This window comes from Hoplias malabaricus, chromosome 18, assembly GCF_029633855.1.
Source record: "Hoplias malabaricus isolate fHopMal1 chromosome 18, fHopMal1.hap1, whole genome shotgun sequence".
NCBI lineage: Eukaryota > Metazoa > Chordata > Actinopteri > Characiformes > Erythrinidae > Hoplias > Hoplias malabaricus.
The window spans coordinates 28,695,338-28,721,323 of NC_089817.1; the positions used below are offsets into that span (position 1 = coordinate 28,695,338).

The 25,986-nt window shown below is 43.2% G+C and overlaps 4 protein-coding genes across 5 annotated transcripts in view; 2 read left to right on the forward strand and 2 right to left on the reverse strand.

The window, feature by feature from the left end:
- The first annotated feature begins 1,718 nt into the window (after positions 1-1,718).
- On the forward strand, positions 1,719-6,798 carry mrpl48 (mitochondrial ribosomal protein L48). The gene is made up of 8 exons (XM_066651409.1): positions 1,719-1,885; positions 2,941-2,993; positions 3,239-3,270; positions 3,381-3,463; positions 3,688-3,857; positions 3,972-4,074; positions 6,075-6,164; positions 6,337-6,798. The coding sequence occupies exons 1-8, from the start codon at positions 1,865-1,867 to the stop codon at positions 6,409-6,411; spliced, it is 627 nt and encodes a 208-aa protein (XP_066507506.1). The 5' UTR covers positions 1,719-1,864; the 3' UTR covers positions 6,412-6,798.
- A 1,106-nt stretch (positions 6,799-7,904) lies between these two features.
- On the forward strand, positions 7,905-11,351 carry dnajb13 (DnaJ heat shock protein family (Hsp40) member B13). Its single transcript, XM_066650600.1, has 8 exons — positions 7,905-8,128; positions 8,846-8,949; positions 9,278-9,439; positions 9,530-9,687; positions 10,513-10,626; positions 10,717-10,830; positions 11,039-11,115; positions 11,198-11,351. Exons 1-8 carry the CDS (start codon positions 8,061-8,063, stop codon positions 11,349-11,351), a joined length of 951 nt encoding a protein of 316 aa, XP_066506697.1. The 5' UTR covers positions 7,905-8,060.
- Positions 11,236-14,915, reverse strand: ucp2 (uncoupling protein 2). Its single transcript, XM_066650601.1, has 8 exons — positions 14,769-14,915; positions 14,493-14,642; positions 13,260-13,483; positions 12,633-12,849; positions 12,350-12,547; positions 12,161-12,262; positions 11,902-12,082; positions 11,236-11,770 (listed from the first exon to the last, which is right to left on the reverse strand). Exons 3-8 carry the CDS (start codon positions 13,383-13,385, stop codon positions 11,656-11,658), a joined length of 939 nt encoding a protein of 312 aa, XP_066506698.1. The 5' UTR covers positions 13,386-13,483; positions 14,493-14,642; positions 14,769-14,915; the 3' UTR covers positions 11,236-11,655.
- Positions 14,916-17,079: 2,164 nt separating this feature from the next.
- LOC136674237 (mitochondrial uncoupling protein 2-like) overlaps positions 17,080-25,986 on the reverse strand; it is a 24,704-nt gene continuing 15,797 nt past the window's right edge. The window contains exons 2-9 of one of the 2 annotated variants that reach the window (XM_066650132.1): positions 20,943-21,190; positions 20,537-20,649; positions 20,169-20,358; positions 19,537-19,744; positions 18,709-18,906; positions 18,523-18,624; positions 18,246-18,426; positions 17,080-18,058 (exon numbers count right to left, since the gene is read on the reverse strand). In XM_066650132.1, the coding sequence (XP_066506229.1) occupies positions 17,944-18,058; positions 18,246-18,426; positions 18,523-18,624; positions 18,709-18,906; positions 19,537-19,744; positions 20,169-20,294 (930 nt within the window). In that variant the 5' untranslated portion in view covers positions 20,295-20,358; positions 20,537-20,649; positions 20,943-21,190 and the 3' untranslated portion in view covers positions 17,080-17,943. Of the gene's footprint in view, positions 18,059-18,245; positions 18,427-18,522; positions 18,625-18,708; positions 18,907-19,536; positions 19,745-20,168; positions 20,359-20,536; positions 20,650-20,942; positions 21,517-25,986 lie in introns of those variants that run through there. The other variant, XM_066650133.1, reaches the window with a different exon arrangement.

Sequence of the window (25,986 nt, forward strand, 5' to 3'; positions counted from 1 at the left end):
CACACACACACACCCATCCATCCATCCACCCACACCCACACACTCACGAGTCATATCCGAAACACAATAGAAAGAAATATTCATAGCCTCTGGTTATTATTAAAATACAAAACAGATCAAACAGAATATAATACAGAATGATCTTATCACAAAGACATCTGTTGAAAAGTGCGAAGAACAAGACATATAACATTCTCCTATTAAAGGGCCCATAACCTACATTATTATACTGTTATATTCTATGTTAACTCCTAGAAAAAGTATAAAAATGTTAACTGAGGTGCTCCAGTTTCCCACAGTCCAAAAACACACATTTGGTTGATTGGTGACTCAAAAGTGACCCTAGGTGTGAATGTGTGTTGCCCTGAAGGACTGGGGCCCCTAGGTGTAATCCCACCTTGGTCCAGGCTCTGTAACCCTTATCCAATTCAGGGTCGCGGTGGGTCCAGAGCCTACCCAGAATCACTGGGCACAAGGTGAGAACACACCCTGGAGGGGGCGCCAGTCCTTCACAGGGCAACACACACACTCACATTCACTCACACTACACAGTACACAAACAGAGATTTTCTCTAAAAAATCTTCACTGTGGATGTTTGAACCTACACTTTTTAAGGTCCCCTTCGGAGAAAACGATGTGTTTAACCTTGTTAGTATCAGCGTGTGATGTTGCTTATACACTGGAAGACACATTCTGTGTGAAATGAGCAGTCAGCGTTTGAGCATTTCTGCTTTGAAACTGTTTTGTATAAAACTCTCACATAGACAGATTCTAAAAAAAACAGGGTTTCTTATGTCATAACCCATCCATTATCTGTAACTGCTTATCCAATTCAGGGTCAGGGTGGGTCCATAACCTACCTGGAATCATTGGGCGCAAGGCAAGAATACACCCTGGAGGGTGTATTTACAAGGCAACAAGTCGCCAATCAACCTACCACCATGTGTTTTTGGACTTTGGGAAGAAACCGGATGAAACCCACGCAGACACAGGGAGAACACACCACACTCCTCACAGACAGTCACCCGGAGGAAACCCACACAGACACAGGGAGAACACACCACACTCCTCACAGACAGTCACCCAGAGGAAACCCACACAGACACAGGGAGAACACACCACACTCCTCACAGACAGTCCCCCAGAGGAAACCCACGCAGACACAGGGAGAACACACCACACTCCTCACAGACAGTCACCCGGAGGAAACCCACACAGAAACAGGGAGAACACACCACACTCCTCACAGACAGTCCCCCAGAGGAAACCCACACAGACACAGGGAGAACACACCACACTCCTCACAGACAGTCCCCCAGAGGAAACCCACACAGACACAGGGAGAACACACCACACTCTTCACAGTCAGGACAAGGAATCGAACCCACAACCTCGCAGCTGTGTGACTGCGACACTACCTGCTGCGCCACTGTGCCGCCCAAGAAAGAACCCAAGAAAGAACCAATCCTGTCAGCTCATTGGGTGCAGGCCCACACAAACTACATATTAATAGATCAGTACAAACTGAATGAAGGCAGAGTTGTAAGTACAACTATGAAAATTTTAAGGAATTAAGTCTCTTTTTTTTCTTGGAAAATAGCTTCTAAACACGTAAATCTGTTATTCAGATTCCTGGACCAGGGTTGACAAATACTGTCCCATGATAAGGGCTCTTTAAATCAGGAGTGAGAACGGTGTTCCTCCGGTAGGGGTCAGTATTGAGTGTCCTGTGTTGAGGAGAAGCCAGAGTAAGGAGCGAAGAAGGAAATGCAGTGTACGGTTTGTTCATTAGACATAGGTTGGAGGTGTGTTTGCAGTTGTTAAAGTTTCCTCGCCGGAGTTTGTGGATTAATTTTGGGGAAAATGAGCGCTTTAAAAAGACAGGTGCGGTATTTTACTCTTGGCGGGTTAGAGTTGTGTTCTGTGTGCTGCTTCCTGAAGGTCATCTCTGCTCCATGTGACGCTCTGAGAGTGTGAGTGGGAGGATGTTTCTGGAGGCAATGGACCTTTGTCCGTCCAGTCTTTTTCTAAAACGAGACAGTGGTTAATAATTGGTTTCATGAAGACTTCATCCTGCTGTGAACGTATATAGTGTATTATTAAACCAAATAGCAATACATACATTAAGGCGTAGTAGGGAGATAAATGACTATATGTGAGGCACGTTTTCGTTCATAATGAATTATCTCGTTCCCATGCCTTATTACGTCATTCCTATGCATAATTAACTTAATTTTATTTAGAGAGGATGCCACCAGCAGTGCTCTGACGCAACTGAAAGTTATTATTTATTATTTTTGATGTATAAAGAGCTATCAGAATCATATAGTTTTGTAGTCCTTGAATTAACCCATTTATGCTTCATAGAGAGGGTCCTGATATGGGGGTGTGGCACGGTGGCTCAGCAGGTAGTATCGCAGTCACACAGCTCCAGGGTCCTGGAGGTTGTGGGTTCGAGTCCTGCTCCGGGTGACTGTCTGTGAGGAGTGTGGTGTGTTCTCCCTGTGTCTGCGTGGGTTTCCTCCGGGTGACTGTCTGTGAGGAGTGTGGCGTGTTCTCCCTGTGTCTGCGTGGGTTTCCTCCGGGTGACTGTCTGTGAGGAGTGTGGTGTGTTCTCCCTGTGTCTGCGTGGGTTTCCTCCGGGTGACTGTCTGTGAGGAGTGTGGCGTGTTCTCCCTGTGTCTGCGTGGGTTTTCTCCGGCTGTCAAAAACACATGTTGGATTGGCCACACAAAAGTGTTCATAGGTGTGAATGTGTGTGTGTCGCCCTGTGAAGGACAGGTGCCCCCTCCAGGGTGTGTTCCTGCCCTGTGCCCAGTGATTCCGTGTAGGCTCCAGATCCACTGCGACCCTGAATTAGAGAAGTGGTTACAGATAATGAATAAATGAATGATGTCGTTTGTTTGTATATTAACAGATACATTTCATTTTTATCCTAGATTTTGCTCATTCAGAACACACAGGCCTTGGTCCAGGCGATCTCTCTGATCCGGTGAGTGTGCTCCATATCCTTAATCAGCAGGAGAATAAAGTAACAGGCCATCAATTTTGCCACCAAAATTAGCAATGGTTTGAACCACATTCTTCTCCATAGTGTGGATCCCTCACATGGGGTTAGCCATGTTTACTCAGTCTGTGACACTGGCCACTAGGTGTCAGTCTAGTGACTTTATTATAACATGACAAACGATTATTAAACTCCTAACATTTGTTTTTTTTCCCCCTCCTTCGTTACAGAACACCTTTATTAAAGCCACAGATCCCATTAGGTAAGAGCTCTAATTCCATAACAAGAAGTATTTTCTCCTCAGTTACTTGTGATCAATCTGTTGTTATTATGTGGGTAATCTTTAACATGATTCTTGTCCTATTCTTCTAGGTTTGCTTTTGCCTGACAGACAGTACAGGTCCATGCCTACACATGGCATCGGTCGTTACAGATATCTCCTTCCTAAAGAGCAGGTAGGGCATAGTATAGACATTTATTTTTCTAATTTGGTAAACCCTGCATCAGGTGTGTGTCCATAAATGAATATACATATTGTTATACTGTTATATTCATAAGTCAAAAATGGTTATTGTTATTTTCTGACTCATTAAAATATGTATTAATTGCTCATTGTAAAATACTAACCACTATCTCTTCTGAATCTCGTCTCCATTGAAACTTGAATTATTATTTACAGCCAAAGAAAAAAAAGGAAAAGATTCAGATGAAACAGATCAAGGCTGCGACTGATACTCAGTATGGCGTCCTGAACGTGGCAGTGTCCGGATATGACATGACCCTGGTGGAGCATTACTATCAGTACATCCATAACCTGTGCAATCACCTTGAAATCAAAGTGGATGAAAGGTACATTAATAATTTTCATTGTATTTTGTGTTAAGACAAACTTTTATTAAACTATATGTACTGTGTAGGTGGATTTAAAGCTGCATATTTCTCTTCCTCCATTCTTTTGTTAAGCTACGCTTTGCCCACCAAAAGCACAGAAGTCATGGTGATGCCAGAGCAAGGCACGAAGATGTACGTGGACATGGTCCTCAAAACCCATGAGAGGGTTGTTCAGGTAAAAGCAATTCTGCATCAGAGTTTCTTTGATCTTTTTTTCTTAAGGAATTTTTCATGATGAACATGTATTTAGCGATAATCATAAATGGTCAATGATATGAATAACATAGTGGCGCAGCAGGCAGTGTTCCAATCACACAGCTCCAGAATCCTGGGGTTATGGGTTACAATCCCGCTCCGGGTGACTGTCTGTGAGGAGTGTGGTGTGTTCTCCCTGTGTCTGCGTGGGTTTCCTCCAGGTGACTGTCTTTGAGGAGTGTGGTGTGTTCTCCCTGTGTCTGCGTGGGTTTCCTCCAGGTGACTGTCTTTGAGGAGTGTGGTGTGTTCTCTCTGTGTCTGCGTGGGTTTCCTCCGGGTGACTGTCTGTGAGGAGTGTGGTGTGTTCTCCCTGTGTCTGCGTGGGTTTCCTCCAGGTGACTGTCTTTGAGGAGTGTGGTGTGTTCTCTCTGTGTCTGCGTGGGTTTCCTCCGGGTGACTGTCTGTGAGGAGTGTGGTGTGTTCTCTCTGTGTCTGCGTGGGTTTCCTCCGGGTGACTGTCTGTGAGGAGTGTGGTGTGTTCTCCCTGTGTCTGTGTGGGTTTCCTCCGGGTGACTGTCTGTGAGGAGTGTGGTGTGTTCTCCCTGTGTCTGCGTGGGTTTCCTGCGGGTGACTGTCTGTGAGGAGTGTGGTGTGTTCTCCCTGTGTCTGCGTGGGTTTCCTCCAGGTGACTGTCTGTGAGGAGTGTGGTGTGTTCTCTCTGTGTCTGCGTGGGTTTCCTCCGGGTGACTGTCTGTGAGGAGTGTGGTGTGTTCTCCCTGTGTCTGCGTGGGTTTCCTGCGGGTGACTGTCTGTGAGGAGTGTGGTGTGTTCTCCCTGTGTCTGTGTGGGTTTCCTCCGGGTGACTGTCTGTGAGGAGTGTGGTGTGTTCTCTCTGTGTCTGCGTGGGTTTCCTTCGGGTGACTGTCTGTGAGGAGTGTGATGTGTTCTCCCCGTGTCTGTGTGGGTTTCTTTCGGGTGCTTCTGTTTCCTCCCACGTTCCAAAACACATGTTGATAGGTGGATTGGTGACTCAAGTGTCTAACTGGATAAGCTCTTACAGGCAATGAATGAACGAGTGATATGAATAACAATAGCACCTCCTTCTGGAGCATTCCCTATCACTGAGTGAGTATGTAAGTATGAGTGACTGAGTTAGTTACTTATGGCTCTTTTCCACTGCATAGAACCTGCACGGCTCTTTTGCTTTTCCACTGGCCAAATCTGGTCCTGACCTTGGAACCGGGTATGTTTTCAGTCTCAGCTCCCCCAGGGTTCCATCCGAGCCGAGTAGCTAATAAATGGTGACGTGTAAACCCTGCAGAGCGCTGATTGGCCAGAGCCATGTTAATTATCACGAAAAGCAGAGTTTATTCAAATCCAGCACAAACCGCTGCTTGTACAATCTCTTAACTTACAGCAGCTTTCACATTTATTTTCATTGGACTCAACAGCAGCTCATAACTTTACCTCGAGGTGTTTTGAAGAGGTTTATTTCCTCCTTGGGTCGGTGGCCGACGAAGATTTCCAGTGAAGGCTGAATGTGCAACAAGTAACTGATCTGTGAGAACTGAGCGTGGAGCCATGGTTTAGTTCAAAAAACAAAAACAACATGCGAATACATGATGAGTAAACAGCGCCTAACGTTTCTGCTGCCGTTGCTGTGGTTTTCGAAAAGCCAGCGATTCCTGTTAGAGACAGGGTTTTGCTGGGGGAGCACTGCCAGTGGAAGAGCAACAAGAAGCAACAAGCTTTAAGCGTTTCGAGCCATGCAGAGTCGAGTCGATTAGAGCTGGACCCATTGTGTGGAAAAACAACATTACTTACTTACTTAGTTACAAGCCAGTTCCATGAGGTGCTTAAAATCTAGATACAAGAACACTACAAGTCCAAAAAGCAGCATCGTTAACAGTAAAAGTGTATTAACAGTGTTCAGTGTTACTTGTGCATTCATTAGTTCTCTGTATGTGCACTGTTTTCCAGATAAGCCAGTTGAAGGCAACACTGGCTCCGATATTTATGGAAGTCCTTCTAAAAAACCAACCAGAAGGTGTTCAGCTCTCCGTAAAAGAGGTAAACAAAAGAGGCCATATTGGTTTTATTGTATGCTGAATTCTCTGTAAACTGATGTGATAGATATCGCAATACGTCATCATGAAATAACCTAAAAATAAAGCTTACTTTCAATTAAATTAATCATTTCAAGCACTGCATTCAGGGTTTTATTGTTGTTCTTCTTTCTCAGCACACTGAGACCGATTACCAGACCCGGTTTAAGGCTCGACCAGAACTTCAGGGACTGATAGCACAAATTGGTTGAAGTCATTCGAATTTGAAGATATCTTGGTTTGGATGCAGTTAGCATTTTTCCCCTCATGACCCAGATGGACAAACATATGGACTGTGTTGTTGGACTTCATCTCAATATGAATATGTATAAAAAAAGGACAATTTTTTTTGTACATACCTTAGTTTTCCAGTTACATTTTGGAATGTAATGATGTACTTGAAATACATTTTACATATCATTGCAGTTGGAACATAATTTTGTATCTCCAAATTGATAACTTTGAAATCTTATGTGTGATGTACCAAATATGTTTGGACCATTTGCACTGGTGACATTTTCTGCAAGGAGATACTGTACAAAGTTTTGGTTCCACAATAAAGATGCCTGTGATCATTCATTTATCGTCTGAAATCCCTTATTCGTTTTTTTCCAAATGGCAATTTGAATTTTTTGTGTACACTGTAATGAAAAAAAGACTAATAAATACGTGAGTATTTGATAATATTTTGGTGGATTATTTTCGTTAAAGGCTAAGCACCACTTAATGGACCTCCATGAATATTTGACATTATTGTAGTGACTGACAGATATAAGTATGAATTAAAATGAAAATAGCAGCTTAATTTGCTTTAAAACTGATAATTTTATTAAATTGATGGAAAAACCCGAGCTTGCTACGGAAATTCTCGAACGCAACCGTGACGTCACTGGTGGACAACAGCTGAACAACGCCGCGGTAAAACACCGTTATGACTGACTGTTATGACAGTATCTAGCTAAATAACCAACATTATTCATGACAATAGCCTAGCAATAAGCTAAACTCAAATGTAGAGGTACCGTTATTCTTGTAAATGTGATCGAAGTCGAACTCGAATTCATCCGACACTATAAACCTCCGTAATGCAGCTACGTAGCCGAGTATAATCTGAGACACCGAGTTTAGCGAGTCAAGCTAACGTTAACTAACACCAACTAAAACAGGCGAAGTGAGTGTCCTTACCCTGTTTACCTCCATGTTACAGAGGCTCTTGAACACCTTTCGTTGGTGTCCTTACATGCCCATAGTGTTGGAAAAGCGCCAGTGAAATGAGCTACAGATAACGGAGTGAGCGGATGGTCCTTTCCAAAGTGCCCGTTTAAAGTGGACAAATTTAGTCCATTTTCTGGATATTTTGGGATCTTTGGGCCATTTGTTCACAGATGTCCCACTGTACATTGAATGATTGCAGCCAAAAACAACACACCTTTTCATCATTTTGCATTAAATTAAGTGCAGCTTCTAGAGTTGTTGTCCACCGTCTACGTCACAGGCAAGACGCCTATTAGAGTTTCCCAACACCGTGGGGGGGGGGGGGACCAACGGTCTTTTAAACCTTATTCCTTCAATTAGTAAGAAATAACATGTTTTCTGACGATCAATAAACACAAGTTAGGAACTCAAACTCCACTGTATTTATTTGTTTAACACTTTCATATCGCTGCTGCATAGCCTTTAATCTATTGCATGTTTTAAAGCTACTGTTCCCTTTACGTTCATGAATAAACTACATTACCCAGAACCCTCAGCTGAATGTACATAGCAACCGTCCCTAGCAACCGAGAGCTTATGTTGGGCACGACGTTTGCGGATTTCAGTCGAATTAAATTTTGTTATTTTACTGGTCGCTAAATAAGACATGGGCAGAGACTATTACGCTGCTTTGGAAATCAACAGAAATGCGACAGACGCCGACATCAAAAAGGCGTAAGAATAATTTAATTTTTGCTTTTTTTTATTTCTCCAGGTTAACAATGTTATATGCCATATTTTAAATTACAGTTAAAGTCATTAGATGTTTAATAAATATTATAGAATTCTACAAATCCAGATTTCTTTCCGACATATAAAGTGTTTCAATATGGATTTAGCTAGCTAGCATAGCTACACTTCACAGAATTCTTCACAGGTTTAGCAGCATTAGAGAAACCTCAATTTTTAACATTTAATTCTCCATATAAAAATATAGGTGGAAGGTGCAGTTTCAGACTGTATACATTACAGACTATAGTCCACCTGTTGCTCTGCATACTTGTTTGCCCACTTCTACCCAGTTCTCCAAAGGACAGGACCCCCACAGAGCAGGTATGATTTGGGTGGTCAGCTACAGTGACACTGACATAGTGTGTTATGCTGATATTAGTGGATCAGACACAGCAGTGTTGAATGATGTACCACCTGCTGTCTGCTGGTCCTGTGGGCCTCCTGACCTTTGGAGAACAGGGTAAAAGTGGGCAAACAATATATGTGCAGAAACAGATGGACTACAGTCTGTAAATGTAGAACTACAACGTGAATTTGTATGTTGTGGTTTATTACAGTGTATGACTTTTTTGGCCAGTCTGTGTAGGTGTGTTCTCTAAGTTTATCCATGTACCTAACAAATTAATATATTTTCCATTGCCCTAATTTGTCTGATATCAGGTATCGTCGACTGGCCTTGAAATATCACCCTCAGAACAGCAGCCAACCCGGAGCGTATGACAAATTCAATGAACTTGCTGAAGCTTATGAGGTCCTGAGCGATCGTAAGTGTGTACGAATGACATTAAGTCGAAATGATCAAAGCTTAAAGAGTGTAAAAGATTTATTTCAATTATTCTTCTCATCATTATGAGGTGTGCTATCAAATCTTAACAAGAATTGTCCAACGTCTTGTCTACTCACTTCCTAGAAGGGGGACAAACTGGTACCTCGAATAAAAACAGGATTATCAGGTGTCTGCAGTTTTCAGCCATATTGTTTTCAGTCTATTATTGTAGTTATAGATAGGTCAATAAAGATATGCACAGCCAGATTAAGGGGTCTGTTCATTTACTGTTTATAACAGTTTTAAAGGTTAAATTTTACCTGCAGTTCGGAAGAAGGCCACATATGATAAGTTCGGAGAAGAGGGTCTTAAAGGTGGAATCCCCCCAGAATCAGCAGCAAGTGGAGCATGGTCTTCAGGATACGTCTACCATGGAAATCCTAATAAAACATTCAGGCAGTTTTTTGGAGGGGACAACCCTTTTGCTGGTGAGCCAAGACCTGTTATAGTAAAATACCTCATGAGGGTTGTGTTGGGTTCTACTTTATATCACTGGCAGTTTCATAATCTCTCCTCAGATTTCTACACTGCAGATGGAAATGAAGTGAGCATTGATTTCGGGGGGCTTCGTGGACGAGGGGTGAAAAAGCAGGACCCTCCGATCGAGCGTGACCTTCATCTGGCTTTGGAGGACCTTTTTTACGGATGCACTAAAAAGATAAAGATATCACGGCGGGTAAGAGTGTTACTCGATGTTACAAGAGAGGGAACATAATTAATATCAGCATGGCTGTGGTTCGGTTGTAGGCTGAAGATGAACACAGAGGTGCTGATAGTCAGTAAGGTCGCCACCTACAGTGACACTGCTTTTATACAACACTTCTACAAGCTCCATTTATTAGAGAACAGTGATAAGTCTAAACAGGTTATTACTTGTTCGTTAAGTGAAAAATTGTTTGGGCTGCGCTTACACAAAAAGTTCCACAACTGAACTGGGTTTGGACTGTGGTGAAGTAAAACACACATTCTCCTGCACACCACTGTGCTACTTTGTGTATGTTTACATTACCCCAGGCCAGCCGGGCCATATCACATTAATTTAGCTGTATTAGGACGCGTAAAGTCACTGCTACTGCCATAGAGCCCCTCTTTGAAAGCCCTTCTCATGTGATATTGCTTAATAACTGTTAATAGATCCCACCTGTGAAGTGGAGTGATACATGTAGTTTTTAAAGTCCCAATGTTGTTATATTCTGTATCAACACTCACAGAATGTCTGTTGTCCAATCAGATTACTTGGTCAGAAGTAACTGCTGACTAAATTGGCAGCTTAAATCACTCCTCTGTGTTAGTTTTATAATGACGAGACCAATAGAAATCCTCCAGGATGACAGTTCTATTAAATCCCATTCAAAAATGAGCTTTTTCTTTCTCCATGTTTTGTTTGGACAGTGACAGTGTAGTGTGTGTCCTACTCTAATTATCGTTATCGGTTTAACTTGGAGTTTCAGGGCATATGTTTGTGACTATTCCAGGCCATAACAGTATCATATCTCTTTAGGTAATGAACGAGGACGGCCACACTTCCAGCATCAAGGACAAGATATTGACCATCACAGTGAAACCAGGCTGGAGCGAGGGGACACGGGTCACCTTTCCCAAAGAGGGGGATCAGGTGTGATGATGGACTGCTTCCATTATTTCTGATTTATTTCGTTTCAAAAGATTACAGCAACGTTATTTGGCTGCCCCAATTTCTCCTCAGGGTCCGAACAACGTCCCAGCAGATATTGTTTTCATCGTTCGCCAAAAGCCACATCCTCGGTTCGTCTGTCGAAAAAATTATTTGATTTACACAGCGCATATTTCTCTGGAGATGGTGAGGTGCTACATTTTTTAGCTTTTAGTATTTTTTATCACTTTTAAAATTACACAAAAGGATGTTTTTTTTTTTTTACTTTGAATGGAATGTGTCATAAAACCCTCATGTCTTACTTTTAAATGTACGTTACTGTAACAAACGTTAACGTTGTGTCTTTGACTTGTGAAAATAAGCAGTTTCTGATACAGCTGATTTTGCTCCTCAGGCACTGACAGGTTTCTCAGTTGAGGTGGAGACACTAGATGGCAGACTTCTCAACATCCCAGTAAATGACATTGTACAGTGAGTAGAACATTTATCTTCCAGCCTTTGTAGAATTGCTTAAGGAAGAAAAAAATATATATATATTTCTTGTTTCCTCCAGCCCTCAGTACAGTAAAGTGATACCAGGGGAGGGAATGCCTACATCTGACAGTCCGTCTACTAAAGGGGATCTGATCATCCAGTTTAACACTCACTTCCCAGAGAAGCTCACAGCTGAGAAGAAACGTCTCCTCAAGCAAGTCCTCACCCTGTAACTTACAGTGAACGTCTGTGGATTTACATTTGCATTTCTATTCTACTCCATCATCAAAATCAATCTCAGACTTCTTCACCACAGCGATTTGTCTTTCAGAAATAAAAACACGTTTTTCTAAAAGCTTTATTAGCAGATATTTAAAAAAAGGACAAGGTAAAAGAAAGGGAAGACCAGCTTTCCAGTCCCCGGGACAAACTTGAATGAAACAGGGAGGGGATTTCAGGGGGGCAACCAAAGGTTTTTTTTTTAAACTAAAGCAAACATCACATCAGCACGACACCCCCTACAGGTGACAGCCAGGTCTAAAGAGGAGTAGCCAAGTTATGACGAGCTGCCATCATCGCACGTTTCAGCTGCTCGTAAGTGACGAACATCACCACGTTCCAAGAGCCCAGCCTTAGAAAAGAAGGCATGAATCTGTAAGAGATGGTGGGAGAGTTGTAAACACTTAACCAGCGAGCTGTAGCACTGAATGGAGACAGTGGTTTGGGTGGAATGAGAGCATTTACCAAGTGCAAATTTTAAATATAAATGTAAGAGTATTTTACCCTTTGTAAAAAGCCTTAGGCCCCTCTTTGGTCAACATGGCCACAGCACAGTTCAGGGCACTACTGTACTGGCCTTGGGCAGAGTTCATGTATCTTGTTTTCACGACATCCACTGGAGAAGCAATGACTGTGGTGCAGAATCCAGCACCAAAAGCTGAAGTGAAGTGGCATGGAAGATCATCTGTGGGGGGTGAAGTTAAACCACTTTAGACACATCTACTGGCACCACATCCTGTAAATTCTATTTGCTGTTTCTTACCAGTCATAGGAGTAGATCGCAGAAGAGCATCCTTAATGAGATCATAGGTCACCAGCTCTGTACAGTTGACAATGGCATTGCGGGCGACATTTGGTCCAGTTCCTGAGAAGACAGCAGACCAAGACAATTCAGACCAAACCAGAACTGATTATTCGATGCCATGCAGTTTTAGAAAATCCATCTCCTCACCTTTCCACAGGCCGCGGATCCCCTCTTCTTTAGCAATGGTCCGATAAGCATCCATAGTGCCCTGGTAACGTTTGTTAGCCACAGAAGCGCTAACCTGAGCCTGGAAACGGACCTTCACCACATCCGTGGGTTGAGCCACAGCGACAGCCAGGGCTCCGGTGGTACAGCCTGCCAGCAGGCGACTGCCAATCCCGACATCTAGCGGAAGAGGATTGTGTTTATATGCCATGCTCATGTCACAAAACAGGAAATTTAAGTGAGGCTAGAAGGTGCATGAACTTACGCTCAGAGCCTTTGGTGTAGAACTGTTTGACAGAGTCATACAAGCCGATGCGGACCGACGCAAAGCTCATCTGTCTCTGCAGTCCAGCCACCAGGCCGCTATAGAGACTCTTTGGCCCCTCTGTGCGCACCATGGTGTTGATGGTGCCGAACACACCACGGTACTGCGTCGCCTGAGCATGACTCGCTTTGGCAGTTCCGCTGGACTCCCCTTGGATCTGTACAGAACAAAACGGGCATAGAAATACTTTACAGGAACTAGGAAAGGGTGTGAAAGGAAGAGGAGGGACACAGTCTCCAGCCACTGGATGTCCATGATGTAGTGATCCAGGATCGGGAAGGTCCTAGGGTCTAAGCATCAGCTCCTTGCTCAGCTTTCTCGACTAGTGCGTAGAAGACAATTGGAAAATAAGAGTGGAGAAAAGAAATGGGAAAAAGCTAGAGTCAGTGTGGGATTTAAAGTATTCAGAATACAATTAGTCAATCTGGCAGCTTTTCAGCCTGCTATTCTGCTTTGGAAGAGATATCAGACAATGTCCTCCTGTAAATTAATATCAAATTATTCATCCGCTGCTGGGAGAAGACATTCATCCACAATTATTTACATAATCCACAAGAGAACCTTTACCTGGAGCCTAACTTTGGCTGTGTCCAAAGGGAAGGTGACGAGGTCAGCGATGCAGGCAGCAGTTCCGGCGCCGATGAACTTGACTGCTGCCGTTGGAGGCACATCAGCGGGTCCAAAACCAACCATTTTTGCGGTTCCCAAATTTCAGGATTGGATAGAAGGATGGCGGTGGATGTCTTGAAGCCAAATGAAGTGAAAACCAGATAGGTGAACTCTACCCAAATCTGATGGAGGAGAAGATACAATGTATGGGTATAGTTTGATTTTCAAGCCTCATAACTCCACCCAACAGTGAAGACCAACCTGGATAATGTTATAAATGACATGAACCTCGCTGAGATTGTTCATGATGGTGCTGTCATCCCCTAAAAAGAGCCCGATACGCTTTTCTTAATTCCAGTTCACAAAGTGAAGACAGCACTAAAGGAGTAGGGAACATGTTCAGCTTTTGTCTGAAGTTCTCGATAAACCAGAGCCCAGTCTGATAGGTCTCTCTTCTGTTAGAAAAACAAGCCTGGGACATTGTGTCCCCAGCCACTGGAAACAAGTGTTCAAAAGGGTGGGGGCGGGGGGTTTTGGAGGACCAGCACAAAGCCGAAACCTCTCCCTTTGCAAATTTACAGAAGTGCTGTGGTTTCCTGATTGGTTCTGAGCTCTGTTGCTAAGCTCATCTTCCTGCTCTGAGTCAAACAAAACAAAGAGCTGAAGTCAGTTGTGGGGGTGGGAGGCCGAATAAGATAAGGACTTTAAATGACTCTGTGCTTACTATGATACTCTATTACACATAGTTTTGGAAACTACACAATTTACTTGGTGAGATGTGTTTTAACAGTTGTAAAGTGTATTTTTTTCTGCTGTTTTATATAAACAAGGCCAACTTCACTGGAGAAATTGGGGCAAGTTTCATATTCATCGACACCAAAGGGTTCTATTTAAACTCAACTGTGCCCTCTTTTAGGAAGAATTTAATGTGTGAATTTTATGGGATTTTAAGCCCTGGCGGTACTTATAAAAAAAAAAGAATGTAAAGTAATGGACATTTACCACAAAAGCATTTGCTTATACCTACATACATATTTAACTATTGGGTGTCAATATAAAACAAACATTTTTTAATACTCAACACTACTAAATACTCATTTTTACATTTTTTTAAAAGCCTTTATTTGTAGTCAGGCCACTTGGGTGAAAACGGTTGGTTAAAGATGGACTGAGATGTCCTCCTTTGTTTACCTTCACTCAAGAAACCCCGGGCAGTGAAGCCAGAAGAGTCAGGCTTCTCTAAACGCGTCTCTCTCGTTGAAACTACTTTCAACTATAATCTGGTTTTCTTGTCCTTCCATAGAAAGTCGTTCAGAAAACGAACACCTAAAAAACATAATCCTGAAGAAAGCAGAACAAACACAAACAAAGGTGAGCTCGACGACTTCCTGCTGACGTTTCTAAAACTTTAAACGTAAATTCACGGTTAGAAACGTAATTTACTCACTCTTAAGCTTTAAAACTTACCGTTCACCGGACAAATAGAGGAATGTAAAATAAAGAAAACGTGTGTCTTCGTCTGAAAAGACCAACGGAAGGAAGGTAATTTCGCTTGTTTTCGACCGAGCAAACAACTGGCGAGTAATGAATTGAGGAAGCGGTTGCTTTTATACTCTACCGGCATTTTTTTTTAAACGCCCGTTTTCCGGAAAGCCCCGCCTCCTGGCTACGATTGGCTGGAACACCTACTGTTTTCATTTGCATAGAAACGTTCAATAGGTATTATGCAACGCACTCATTTGCATGCTGCATTTCGATTGGCTACTCGTAAACAGTCGGCTAATTTGCATGTATAGCTGTCGCGTGTTCGTCGGAAAACAGGTGGAAAAAAGCTCCCCCTCTCGCTGTCGCTGCTGCAGCATTGTTTACTGGTCCAAACTGGTCATAGTGGCCAAATGTTTGTAGACAGAGTTTGTTAAACTTTGCTTGTTCTGGATAGGCTTTTCACTACTTGTTGGAATATTTCTGTGGGAATTTGATTGTGTAGGTGTCATATATCATGCTCAACCAAAACATTTTGTATAAGCTTTTTAAAATGCCTAATTTCTGTTATTTAATGAGGGGAGGCAAAATACAATGCTTTTAGGGCGTATTAATGACAAATAGGTTAATAACACTGATAAGTAATTGAGGCAATATATTAATCAATATGTTATGGTAGGTGTAGTAGTACATCACATGTCCTAACAGCTCAGTTCAGGCCCAGTTTGCACAGCCCTTGCCCATAGTGTAAATAACTGCAATACGCTTCCACAGTACCTCTTATTCCTGCAGGTAAAACAATCTGCGAATCAGACATTCGGCCCTTAAAATGAACTGCTGAGTCACAATGAGTAGTCAGTATAAGAGCACATATGTGATTAATCTGAGAATAGCGTCATCTGGTTCCCACTTCCCATTTAAGGAAACTGTTTCATTATGTAATACAGGCATCCATTAACTCAGACTTTGATGTAAAGGCTGGAAAGTATGCATGGGCATTTATGGCTTATCCCATAAAAGCAGCAGCTCTGTTTAGAGAAAGTGTAAGCAAAGACCTTACATTGCACAGCGCTAACAGCATCATGGAGTAGATTCATTTAAAGCGGTCTAAAGTATTCTACTGTCCAAACGGAGTGGGATTGAGTTGATATTTGAATCTGAATTAGAACCAACACTCATTAGCTGCACACTGCTACCTCTTAAGACATTAAGATTCAAGTGGCTGAATGCAGTCTGATCTTCACAGCAATGTTCATACACTGACAGTAAGGCCTTCCCAGAAATCTGTTACTGTAGCAAAATTTGGGCAACTTTAATTTCAGGAGAAACGTAGGATGAGCACATTTTGACAATTGACACGGACAATTTCACACAGAAAATTCACATACCAATATGTTTTTGGATTGTGGGAGGAAACCAGAGCGCCTGGAGGACACCCACATGGACAAGACACACTCATCATACACACTGACCCAAGGTGAGGACAGAGGGGCTGTGTGGTATCAGCGGTTCAAGATGAATTTATCTGAAGTTGTGCAGAATCAATTCTTTGAGGGTGGATTGACCTATAGGTTGATCAATATTGATCAATCAACAAACTCATCAGGGCGGCCCGGTGGCGCAGCAGGTAGTGTCGCAGTCACACAGCTCCAGGGACCTGGAGGTTGTGGGTTCCAGGTGACTGTCTGTGAGGTGTGTGGTGTGTTCTCCCTGTGTCTGCGTGGGTTTCCTCCGGGTGACTGTCTGTGAGGAGTGTGGTGTGTTCTCCCTGTGTCTGCGTGGGTTTCCTCCGGGTGACTGTCTGTGAGGAGTGTGGTGTGTTCTCCCTGTGTCTGCGTGGGTTTCCTCCGGGTGACTGTCTGTGAGGAGTGTGGTGTGTTCTCCCTGTGTCTGCGTGGGTTTCCTCCGGGTGACTGTCTGTGAGGAGTGTGGTGTGTTCTCCCTGTGTCTGCGTGGGTTTCCTCCGGGTGCTCCAGTTTCCTTCCACAGTCCAAAAACACACGTTGGTAGGTGGATTGGCGACTCAAAAGTGTCCATAGGTGTGAGTGTGTGAGTGAATGTGTGTTGCCCTGTGAAGGACTGGCGCCCCCTCCAGGGTGTATTCCCACCTTGCACCCAATGATTCCAAGTAGGCTCTGGACCCACTGCGACCTTGAACTTGAACAAACTCATCTATTTAAATAGTTTTTTATTGACAGGAATGAACATAGTATAAAAGGCTATTTTAACATTGTTCCTACTTAGCTATGAATCCATAATAATAATAATAACATAATAATAAATAATAAAGAGTTCACCATCTATGGACCCAACATTCATAAGCACTTTGTAAACACAGCTGTGAAGCTCTGTTCCTTCTGTAAACATCACTGTACTAATAAATAAATGATCAAATGTATTTACACTCCTCAGACTAGACAAATATAACAGAATAAATAAGAAAACCTTGTATCTCCAAAATGGCCGTTTTACAGAGAGGAAAATTCACATTTGAATGGAAGATAATACAGAATTCATTTATTCCAGGTTATTTTGGGTCATATCTATTGCATCTGTCTGTAATGAATTTTCAACACCATGTAAACAGTGGCTGGTCTTTTCATTCACTTTCTGTAGGCACTTCATCTTGGTGAGAGTACATCCTGCTCCCGCACAAGGCAGGAACACACCCCAGAATGGTCAGCAGTACGAGGATAACGCACCAATCTCCACAGAGTGACCCTAGGTAAGTTTCAAACCCAGGACCCTGGAACTGTATAGCAGCAGCACCACATTCAGCCTCACCATGGATATACAAGGTTTTGTCACATATGCAAAATTCCAAGGAAAAAAATATCAATATTGTGTCCATAAACTGTCCATATTCCTTGGAAACGTCCGGTTCCTATGTTAGTGAGCAGTGCAATGTCCAGCATTTGCAGGTCAACCTATCTTCTAGTTGCTGTTAGTATAAACTTTGGCCTTGTCTTTTCTGGTCTTCATCGCAATCCATGGTTAGGATCAGATTTCATTCCGTACTGTCTTCTGAATCTTCTTCCACCATCACAGAGGACATCCACGCCTGACTGTTGTCCTCTCCGGAAAGTATTCCGACTCGATCTGAGAGAGGTGTGTCGTGTGTCTCTCTACACCTTCTTTGCCTTCTTCTTAAAGCAGCGTCTCAAAATGGTGACTCCCATGATTGCTGGGCTCTCGTCATGGCTCTCTTGATTTGCTCATAGGAGACAAACATCACAATGTTCCAGGATCCCAGACGGAGGAACGAGGGCACGAACCTGGACGAGGGAGGAGAAGCGAGCAGCGTTATTTATTTTATTAATATTTGCTCTGTAAATGATTCTTACGTGGATCATGAACTATGTAAACACTCGGGATTGACGGATTCATTATTGCTTCTACAAATTATACGACCACAGTAAATGCTGTTCATGTACGTAATCATTAATGTGAACATTTCCTCACCCCTTGTAGAAGGCTGTTGGTCCCTCCTTGGCCAGCATGTTTATGGCACAGTTGATGGCACTGTTATACTGACCCGGGCTAGAGTTCATGAAGCGGGTCTTGACCACGTCCACTGGAGACGCCACGATGGTGGTGCAGAACCCAGCTCCAAATGCAGCCGTGAAGTGACAGGGCAGGTTATCTGAAGGTAAATTCACAAACAGGACAGAATTAGATGTTGTGTGCTTAACGGCAACATCAAGGGTGTTTGTTACTGTTTAATGTTACTGTTTCATACCTGTCATGAGGTCATACTTCAGTATCAGCTCCTTGATGATGTCATAGGTGACCAGCTCAGCGCAGTTCACGATGGCATTTCTCGTGATATTAGGCATGCAGCCTGGAACACAATCATTTCCCCACAGTTATACTTCTGTCACAATATAGTTTGGAAAATAAATGAACTCTAAGCAGCATTTCTCACCTTTCCACAGTCCCTTGACCCCTTCGTCACGAGCGATGGTCCGGTAGGCGTCTAACGTGCCGTTGTATCTTCTAGCTCCTTCTGTGACTCGTACCTGAGCCTGGAATCGCACCTTGACCACATCTGTCGGCTGCGCAAACGCCACGGCCATCGCACCGGTCGTACAGCCAGCCATCAACCGGCTCACAATGCTAGCATCTGGGCAAATAGAGAGAGAACACTGTTAATACATGGGTACACGGGTGTGTTCTCCCTGTGTCTGCGTGGGTTTCCTCCGGGTGACTGTCTGTGAGGAGTGTGGTGTGTTCTCCCTGTGTCTGCATGGGTGTCCTCCGGGTGACTGTCTGTGAGGAGTGTGGTGTGTTCTCTCTGTTTCTGTGTGGGTTTCCTCCGGGTGACTGTCTGTGAGGAGTGTGGTGTGTTCTCCCTGTGTCTGCGTGGGTTTCCTCCGGGTGACTGTCTGTGAGGAGTGTGGTGTGTTCTCCCTGTGTCTGCGTGGGTTTCCTCCGGGTGACTGTCTGTGAGGAGTGTGGTGTGTTCTCCCTGTGTCTGCGTGGGTTTCCTCCGGGTGACTGTCTGTGAGGAGTGTGGTGTGTTCTCCCTGTGTCTCCCTGGTCTGTTCATTCACACAGTCAAACTTTTCAAGAGCTGGATATTGTTTTTAATGAGATGTCTGAGGGTGGTCAATTACGGCTCATGTTCAGTTCTAAAAAAGGGATGATTGATGTTTAAGGTCGTAAATATTTAGTCATATTTCTGTCTTTTAATCTAGCAATTGTAGTGTAATACAGACACTCCACCCATATCACACCATGTTCGGAGACTCACTTTCAGTTCCTCGGGTGTAGAACTGCTTCATGGAGTCATACAGGCCGATTCGGACCGAGGCGAAACTCATCTGTCTCTGGAGTCCAGCCACCAGACCATTATAGAGACTCCTCGGCCCCTCGGTGCGCACCATGGTGCTGATGGTGCCGAAAACGCCGCGGTACTTCACCCCCACCGTTCCCTCCGTCACCTTGGACTCTCCCTGGATCTGAAATCAACAGAAACCAAACCATGATCAGAATACATCAGGTGGGAGGACAAAGGAGACTTTAGCTGATGTCTTATGATGCTCAGATATTTCTCCTGAGAAAAAGAGCAAATGAATCTGACATGAGTTTCAGTGGAGATCTTAGAGAAGTCTCACACTGGGCTCCGATTTACTGAGATGAAAACAATGATGTTCATCTTCAACTGAACTAAAGACAGGAGTACACCCACATCTCGTCCAAGACCGAGAGCCCTTCATGATTTTGATGCTGTGAGTAAAGTCTCCCGAGCCATGAATGAGCAATAATAACATTTCAAAGGCCTACCAAAGTGATTCTGAGTAATTGCATGCATTTTTTAAAACCAGTGGGTCTTATGTTAATTTATTGATGTAATTATTCTGGACACATTCAGCTGGATCTCACCTGGAGCCTCACTTTGGCCGTATCTAGGGGAAAGGTCACCAAGTCTGCAATGCAGGCCGCCGTTCCAGCGCCGAAGAACTTGACGGTGGCGGTGGGGGTCAAGTCTTTGGGCTTAATTCCAACCATCTCTGCCTTTTTCAGCTCCGAGCTTTTATTCTGAATGTTGTTTTGAAACAACGTGCTTCAATACCTGAGCGGGGCGGAGGTCAGGTTAGTGAAAACTGGTACGACAACAGAGAACATTGTTAGAAAAATGTTACGGCTTGTGTGTCTTGGAAATAATGTATATGTAATGTGTACATTGCCAGAGAGTTGTGTCTTTAGAAACTAGAGATAATAATGCCATGAGAATCTTGTAACACTTGTACCTCAGGTCTCCTCCACTGGGATTCTTCTCTGTTGGGTCAAGCCTTTTCCACGTTCAATGTCTTTGGCCATAAAAATGATGGGATTTGAAATAATATCCCAAAGTAGCATAACACTGTAGGCAGATTATAAAGAGAAGGCTGAGAAGCTGATTCTGTATCACTGCTGCACAAAGAAAGCCATGTATCTCCATTTTTTTACATCATTTGAGCACATCAGAGTCTCGTTACGCTGTGCGACTGCATCACCAATGAAATGGACCAATGAAAATGCGCCAAAATAACTTAAAAGTGCATGATTTCCTTCTGTAAAGGTACCATTTTGTAGATACATGGTTTTGCATTTGTTTTTCTCTTTTGGACAGGGATGATACGGAAGCCTATAAAACATTTACACCAGTTTATTTACCTTGCTGTGAAAATTTCCAATTGCGATTCCTGTCAGGAAATTGATGGAAACGTATCCCAGATTCTCGCAGGGTGTACTCCAAAGTGGCTGAGGTTACCAGTGTCTGGCGAGCTGTCACAGGACTCCTCCTTTTTATAGGCAGCCGCTCAGGTTGTTCCCGTCGTCCTGTCTGCTCTAAGATTAACTCTGTCTACGTCATCTCAGCATAGGCCCGGCTGTTTACTGCTCCTGTTTCTGAACACATGAAGCTGAACAGGCCGCTGATGTTTCTATGTTGTCATGACATGATGTTGACACAGTTTATGTCATTTTGATTTGTGTTATTTCCACAGGGGATCGTTATTTCAAAAGGGAATACGCTGAAAACGAGATGTAAACAAAGTCATTTCAAGTGGTTTGATGAAAAATGGTTGGACGTATGGTGGTGGTGATAGGAACCAGACGTCACAATGTTATAGTACAATGTTCTGTTATGATGACAGTGACAATATTTTATTCACATGGAGAAGAAGAGCAGTATTTGAATCAGGAAAGGGACCAGGAAGTTTGCCAGGGACTGAATTTCACAGATTGAGATATTATTGGCTCGAAGGTCTGCAGAGGCTTGTTTTCTCGTCCAATCCCGGAAGAGGCTCGTTCGGTCAGTTTCAGTAGCAGCTCCATAGAGCGGAGCTGGTTTCAATCTCTTCAGCTTTTTAATCGTCAGTGAATAGGCCAAGGTTTTTAAAGTAACTCTGATAAACTCATAAGCCCTTGCACTTAGGCTTTTGTGGAAAATGTTACGCTTGTCCTACGCCTCATTTTGACCTGTAACTTCCTCTTGTAACTCCTTATGTCCCAAAACAGGGCCTTTCCCAGCACTGATTGTAATGGATTCAAAATTTATAAAAAAAAAATTTAAAGCAATGTCTCGTGAGAACAAGTTCCTATCACCACCACTGTGAACACCTCTTGGAGCATTTCTTACTAACCATTTGAAAATATGTTGATTTCAGGAAGCTTCTGCAGAGAAAAGGTAATAGACAAAAAATAGAACAAAGAAAATTATATATATATAATAGTTCAGTCCCTGTTTTTTTCTTTTGAGAGTAAATGTTGTAATGAATGTAGGTCAGGGGTCAGCAGACGCATGCAGGAGCCTTGACGCAGTCGGAAATCTGACAGAACATCTTGAACCTGGACTTGAGCCCGATTACTTTATTATTGCCCCCATGTCTCAACCCCCATCCCATGGTATTTGCAGGTCTTTTAAAGCATACGGATCCCAATGAGGGTCCTGATTGATTGCATGCAGATGCCTTGTATGCAAACCCCTCTCTGCCATCTTTGGACTGACTGACGTGTGCACAGTGTTTTCCTGGGACTGGGGACATTACTCAACTTTTATGGATTCAAGAAAAAGCAGTGGGGGCGAGACAAAAAAGAATTACATGCAGTGGTTCATCTACTTCTTTGAACAAGAGGTGAAACTTGAAATAACAATATGTTTTACCCAATTTTGCTTCAAATGTTTTGTTTTTTTCTCTTATATTACAGACGTTCAATTGTGCACACAGCTTGGATGATCTCCATAGTAAAGCAGGAACTGAAACGGGACGCTCTGGAGCATCGGCACATGCTCAATGCAAAGCATTAGTTAGTGATATAAAGCCTCCAGCTTTGGTTAGGAGTTAGGAGTGGTGTTTTTCATCACACGACATCAGTTCTTGACCTCACTAATGCTCTGTTTTCCAACAACTAATGCGTAGCCGTCCTAGACGTGTAAAGGCTTAAATTCAGAGGGAATGTTGTGTGAGCAGGTATTGAGCAGTTTCTGACATATATTGTGTATACATCACTTTGTTGGACCTTAAGGCCATTGCTGAACCTTTGCTATGTTTACTTTTCCTCTCATGAAGCATGGGATTTCATCTGCTACACGTGAGTAGAAAAACCTTGAGGGAATTGAGAGACGATGGAATGTGGCATTTCTTCTTCGCAGCAAACCCAGTGTCCTTGAAAACAAAGTTAGCGAGAGGCTGTAGAAATATTTTATTTTTGGTTCTGTACCCTTTAAATCTACAGGCGGTTCTTTAAACAATCATATTCATAAATAAGATGAGCAACAGATTTTTCTATGAGCTGCACGTTTAAGCGAGGAGCCGTTAAACTACTGTCATCAGTTTGTCAGACCTTATACACGATGATGACATTTTTGGCCCAAGATCAAATCTTAGCACCTTAAAACAACATTAAGTTAAAATTATTCATTCATTCATTATCTTTAAGCACCTATCCAGTTCAGGGTCGCAGTGGGTCCAGAGCCTACCTCGAATCATTGGGCGCAACACAGGGCAACACACACATTCACTCACACACTCACACCTACGGACACTTTTGAGTCTCCAATCCACCTACCAACGTGTGTTTTTGGACCGTTGGAGGAAACCCACACAGACACAGGGAGAACACACCACACTCCTCACAGACAGTCACCCGGAGGAAACCCACGCAGACACAGGGAGAACACACCACACTCCTCACAGACAGTCACCCGGAGGAAACCCACGCAGACACAGGGAGAACACACCACACTCCTCTCAGACCCAGGACTCGAACCCTCAACCTCCAGGTCCCTGGAGATGTTTGACTGCGACACCTACCTGCTGCACCACCATGCCGCCACCTTAAAATTAAAGCTTCAAAATCATTGTGATGCTCCACTGTCCTGTAATAAGGAGGATAGTAACTAATTGTTATATAAGAAACTATAGCATTCATAGATTTTGGTATCTTCTGGGGGTCCTGGAACCAGTTTCCTGTGGATCCACCTGTTTAGCCTAATTTAGGTGACATACCTCATAGAATTGTTCATTATTCTGAGATATTTGTGGACTGATATTTAAAATACTATTTTAAAAGGGCCATCATATAAAAGTGTATTTTGTGTTTACTACTTGTTTATGATTGTGAGCTTGAAAAGAGATGAGGGTTGTGCTTTATTTCTCATTTCTATTTCTATTTCTACTCCGAAGATGGGCAGTATTGGCTTATTTTGGCGGTTACAGGTTACGTAAGGTGGAACTGACTCCAAATTTGGGAGACTGCTAACTGCATGAAAGTAAACACAGACAGAATGTCAAACTTGAGATGTTTTTCTGTGGTAAACCAGTCAGTAAAAACTTTCAGACAAGTTCAAATTCAGCGACGTACAAGCAACAGTCTGTTTCTTACTCAAACATACCATTCCACCTTAAATGGAGTGGGGGCTTTGTTTTGCTGTGAGAACAATAGCTCCCCTGGAATCATCTACATTGCCTTTAACACACTTGATCTCAGAAGAACCACTGTACGAGCAGGCATCCAGAAACTTCTGGCTATACGGTATACATAAGAGGACTAGCTATGTCTTCCCTATAGGCCGAACCCCCTGCACTCACCAACCCTGGCAGCAGCATCCAGCTAGAACCAGTTTCCTTGGCACATCTCGTGACCTTTCTGTTCTCCTAAGAGGTAAACAAGCTCCTATCTTCCCCAGCCGCCTGGGCCCTGCCCCTCCCACCCCGCTCACTCTGAAACTGGATCCAGGTATGTCTGTATGACACAGGCCCAGGCAGCAGCTGTGGCTGGTCTTCGTCTTAAACATAGGGTAAATAATTCTTCTGAAAAGTACCACCAATGTGGCTGTAAATATGTTTGCTAGGCCACGTTCTCCATCAGGTGTTTCTGTTACTGGCTCTACATGCCACTACGGACCAGACCAGGACTTAAGGCTTTTTATAATAAGTATGAAGATAATTTCCAATCAACACTAACATTAAGTACTAGCTAAATATTGTTCAGAGTCATGGGAAAATATCAGAAAACAGATGCTTCCCACTGAGCCATCTTCATCTGCAAGTGTCTCACCTATCTGCTCAGGGACTGACTGATGAGACTGGACTTTTACTGAAATTAGGACGGCTCCCTGTCCATCTGCATCGCGCTGTATTTTATTTGTTACTTAACACACCCATAATCTTAACATATTATAGACTGTATACTCAGTGTCATTCGATAGATCTTCATTCACAAATGCTCTTGGTTTATACACTGCTCTCTGTTGGGGTTTTTGTTCACGTCAGTGGTTCTTCCTCATGCTCTGAGGGACATCTTCCTTGACTCAGCGGCACTCGCTTGAGGATAGGAACCTGAACTCTGTAAAGCGGCTTTGGGACAATGACAGTTGTAAATAAAGCTTCATGAATAACTTTGAATCAGATTGAACTGTAAATGATATAACGACATGTTTTCGGTTTAATAAGGTCATTTCCCCGTATTGGATTGAGCTCTAAAATGCACAATTGTTCTGAGAACACAGTTCTTCTTCTGTGTTCCCCAGGAAGTGCTTCTTGGCAGCTCCACGTCCTTTCAGATCCATAGTGTCGATGTTTCAGATGAATAACAGGAATGACTACTTCTTCATTCGCTGCGTTTTCAAGAACAGATATTTCCTGGTGTATACACTGATCATATTTCATGACATCAGCATAATTTGTGAATGGAAAGTATCCTCTGTGGCTATCTGACACGACCTGTGAAGTCTCTTTCCAATATTGTTGGCCCCGTGCACAACTGAGATTGGCCAAACCCCATAATGCCAACAAGACCCTATACTCCAGACATTGCTTTGTCAGCTGAATGTGAATTGTAACACATGCCTGTGATTCACACACTTCACACTCTGACAGAAATAGTCCAACAGCCGGTGGTGTACTTTGAAGTGCCAACTTTCCATAAACTTCCCCTCCCTGGTTGATCTTGTTCATATTTGCTGGTCGGTGAGTTGTCTGAAACGAGCACAATGCTGTCCACTAAGGCAGTATTCTGAGGGAGGAAGGCGTAGTTGTGTCTGAAATCAGTGCTTGTATAAATGCTGCCTGCTTCCTGCTCCAATATTTTCAAGGTTGTAATTAATTTGGCCTCTTTTAAAGCCTGTCTTTAATGCGACTCAATTACAGACACCAACAGAAAGTCATCCAGGCTGCAGCGTTCTGTTTCAGAAACTGCCTACAATTAACTATTT

Coding starts and splice junctions, on each gene's coding strand:
- ucp2 (XM_066650601.1), bottom strand. CDS start 13,385: ATGGTTGGTTTTGGACCCGCTGATGTGCCTCCAACGGCAGCAGTCAAG. Junction 12,850..13,259: donor CAGCCAAAGTTAGGCTCCAG/GTAAAGGTTCTC, acceptor TGTTCTGTACAG/ATCCAAGGGGAGTCCAGCGG. Junction 12,548..12,632: donor CTACACCAAAGGCTCTGAGC/GTAAGTTCATGC, acceptor CTCTTCCGCTAG/ATGTCGGGATTGGCAGTCGC.
- mrpl48 (XM_066651409.1), top strand. CDS start 1,865: ATGAGCGCTTTAAAAAGACAG. Junction 3,271..3,380: donor AAAGCCACAGATCCCATTAG/GTAAGAGCTCTA, acceptor CTATTCTTCTAG/GTTTGCTTTTGCCTGACAGA. Junction 3,858..3,971: donor GAAATCAAAGTGGATGAAAG/GTACATTAATAA, acceptor TCTTTTGTTAAG/CTACGCTTTGCCCACCAAAA.
- dnajb13 (XM_066650600.1), top strand. CDS start 8,061: ATGGGCAGAGACTATTACGCTGCTTTGGAAATCAACAGAAATGCGACA. Junction 9,688..10,512: donor AGATAAAGATATCACGGCGG/GTAAGAGTGTTA, acceptor ATATCTCTTTAG/GTAATGAACGAGGACGGCCA. Junction 11,116..11,197: donor CCAGTAAATGACATTGTACA/GTGAGTAGAACA, acceptor TGTTTCCTCCAG/CCCTCAGTACAGTAAAGTGA.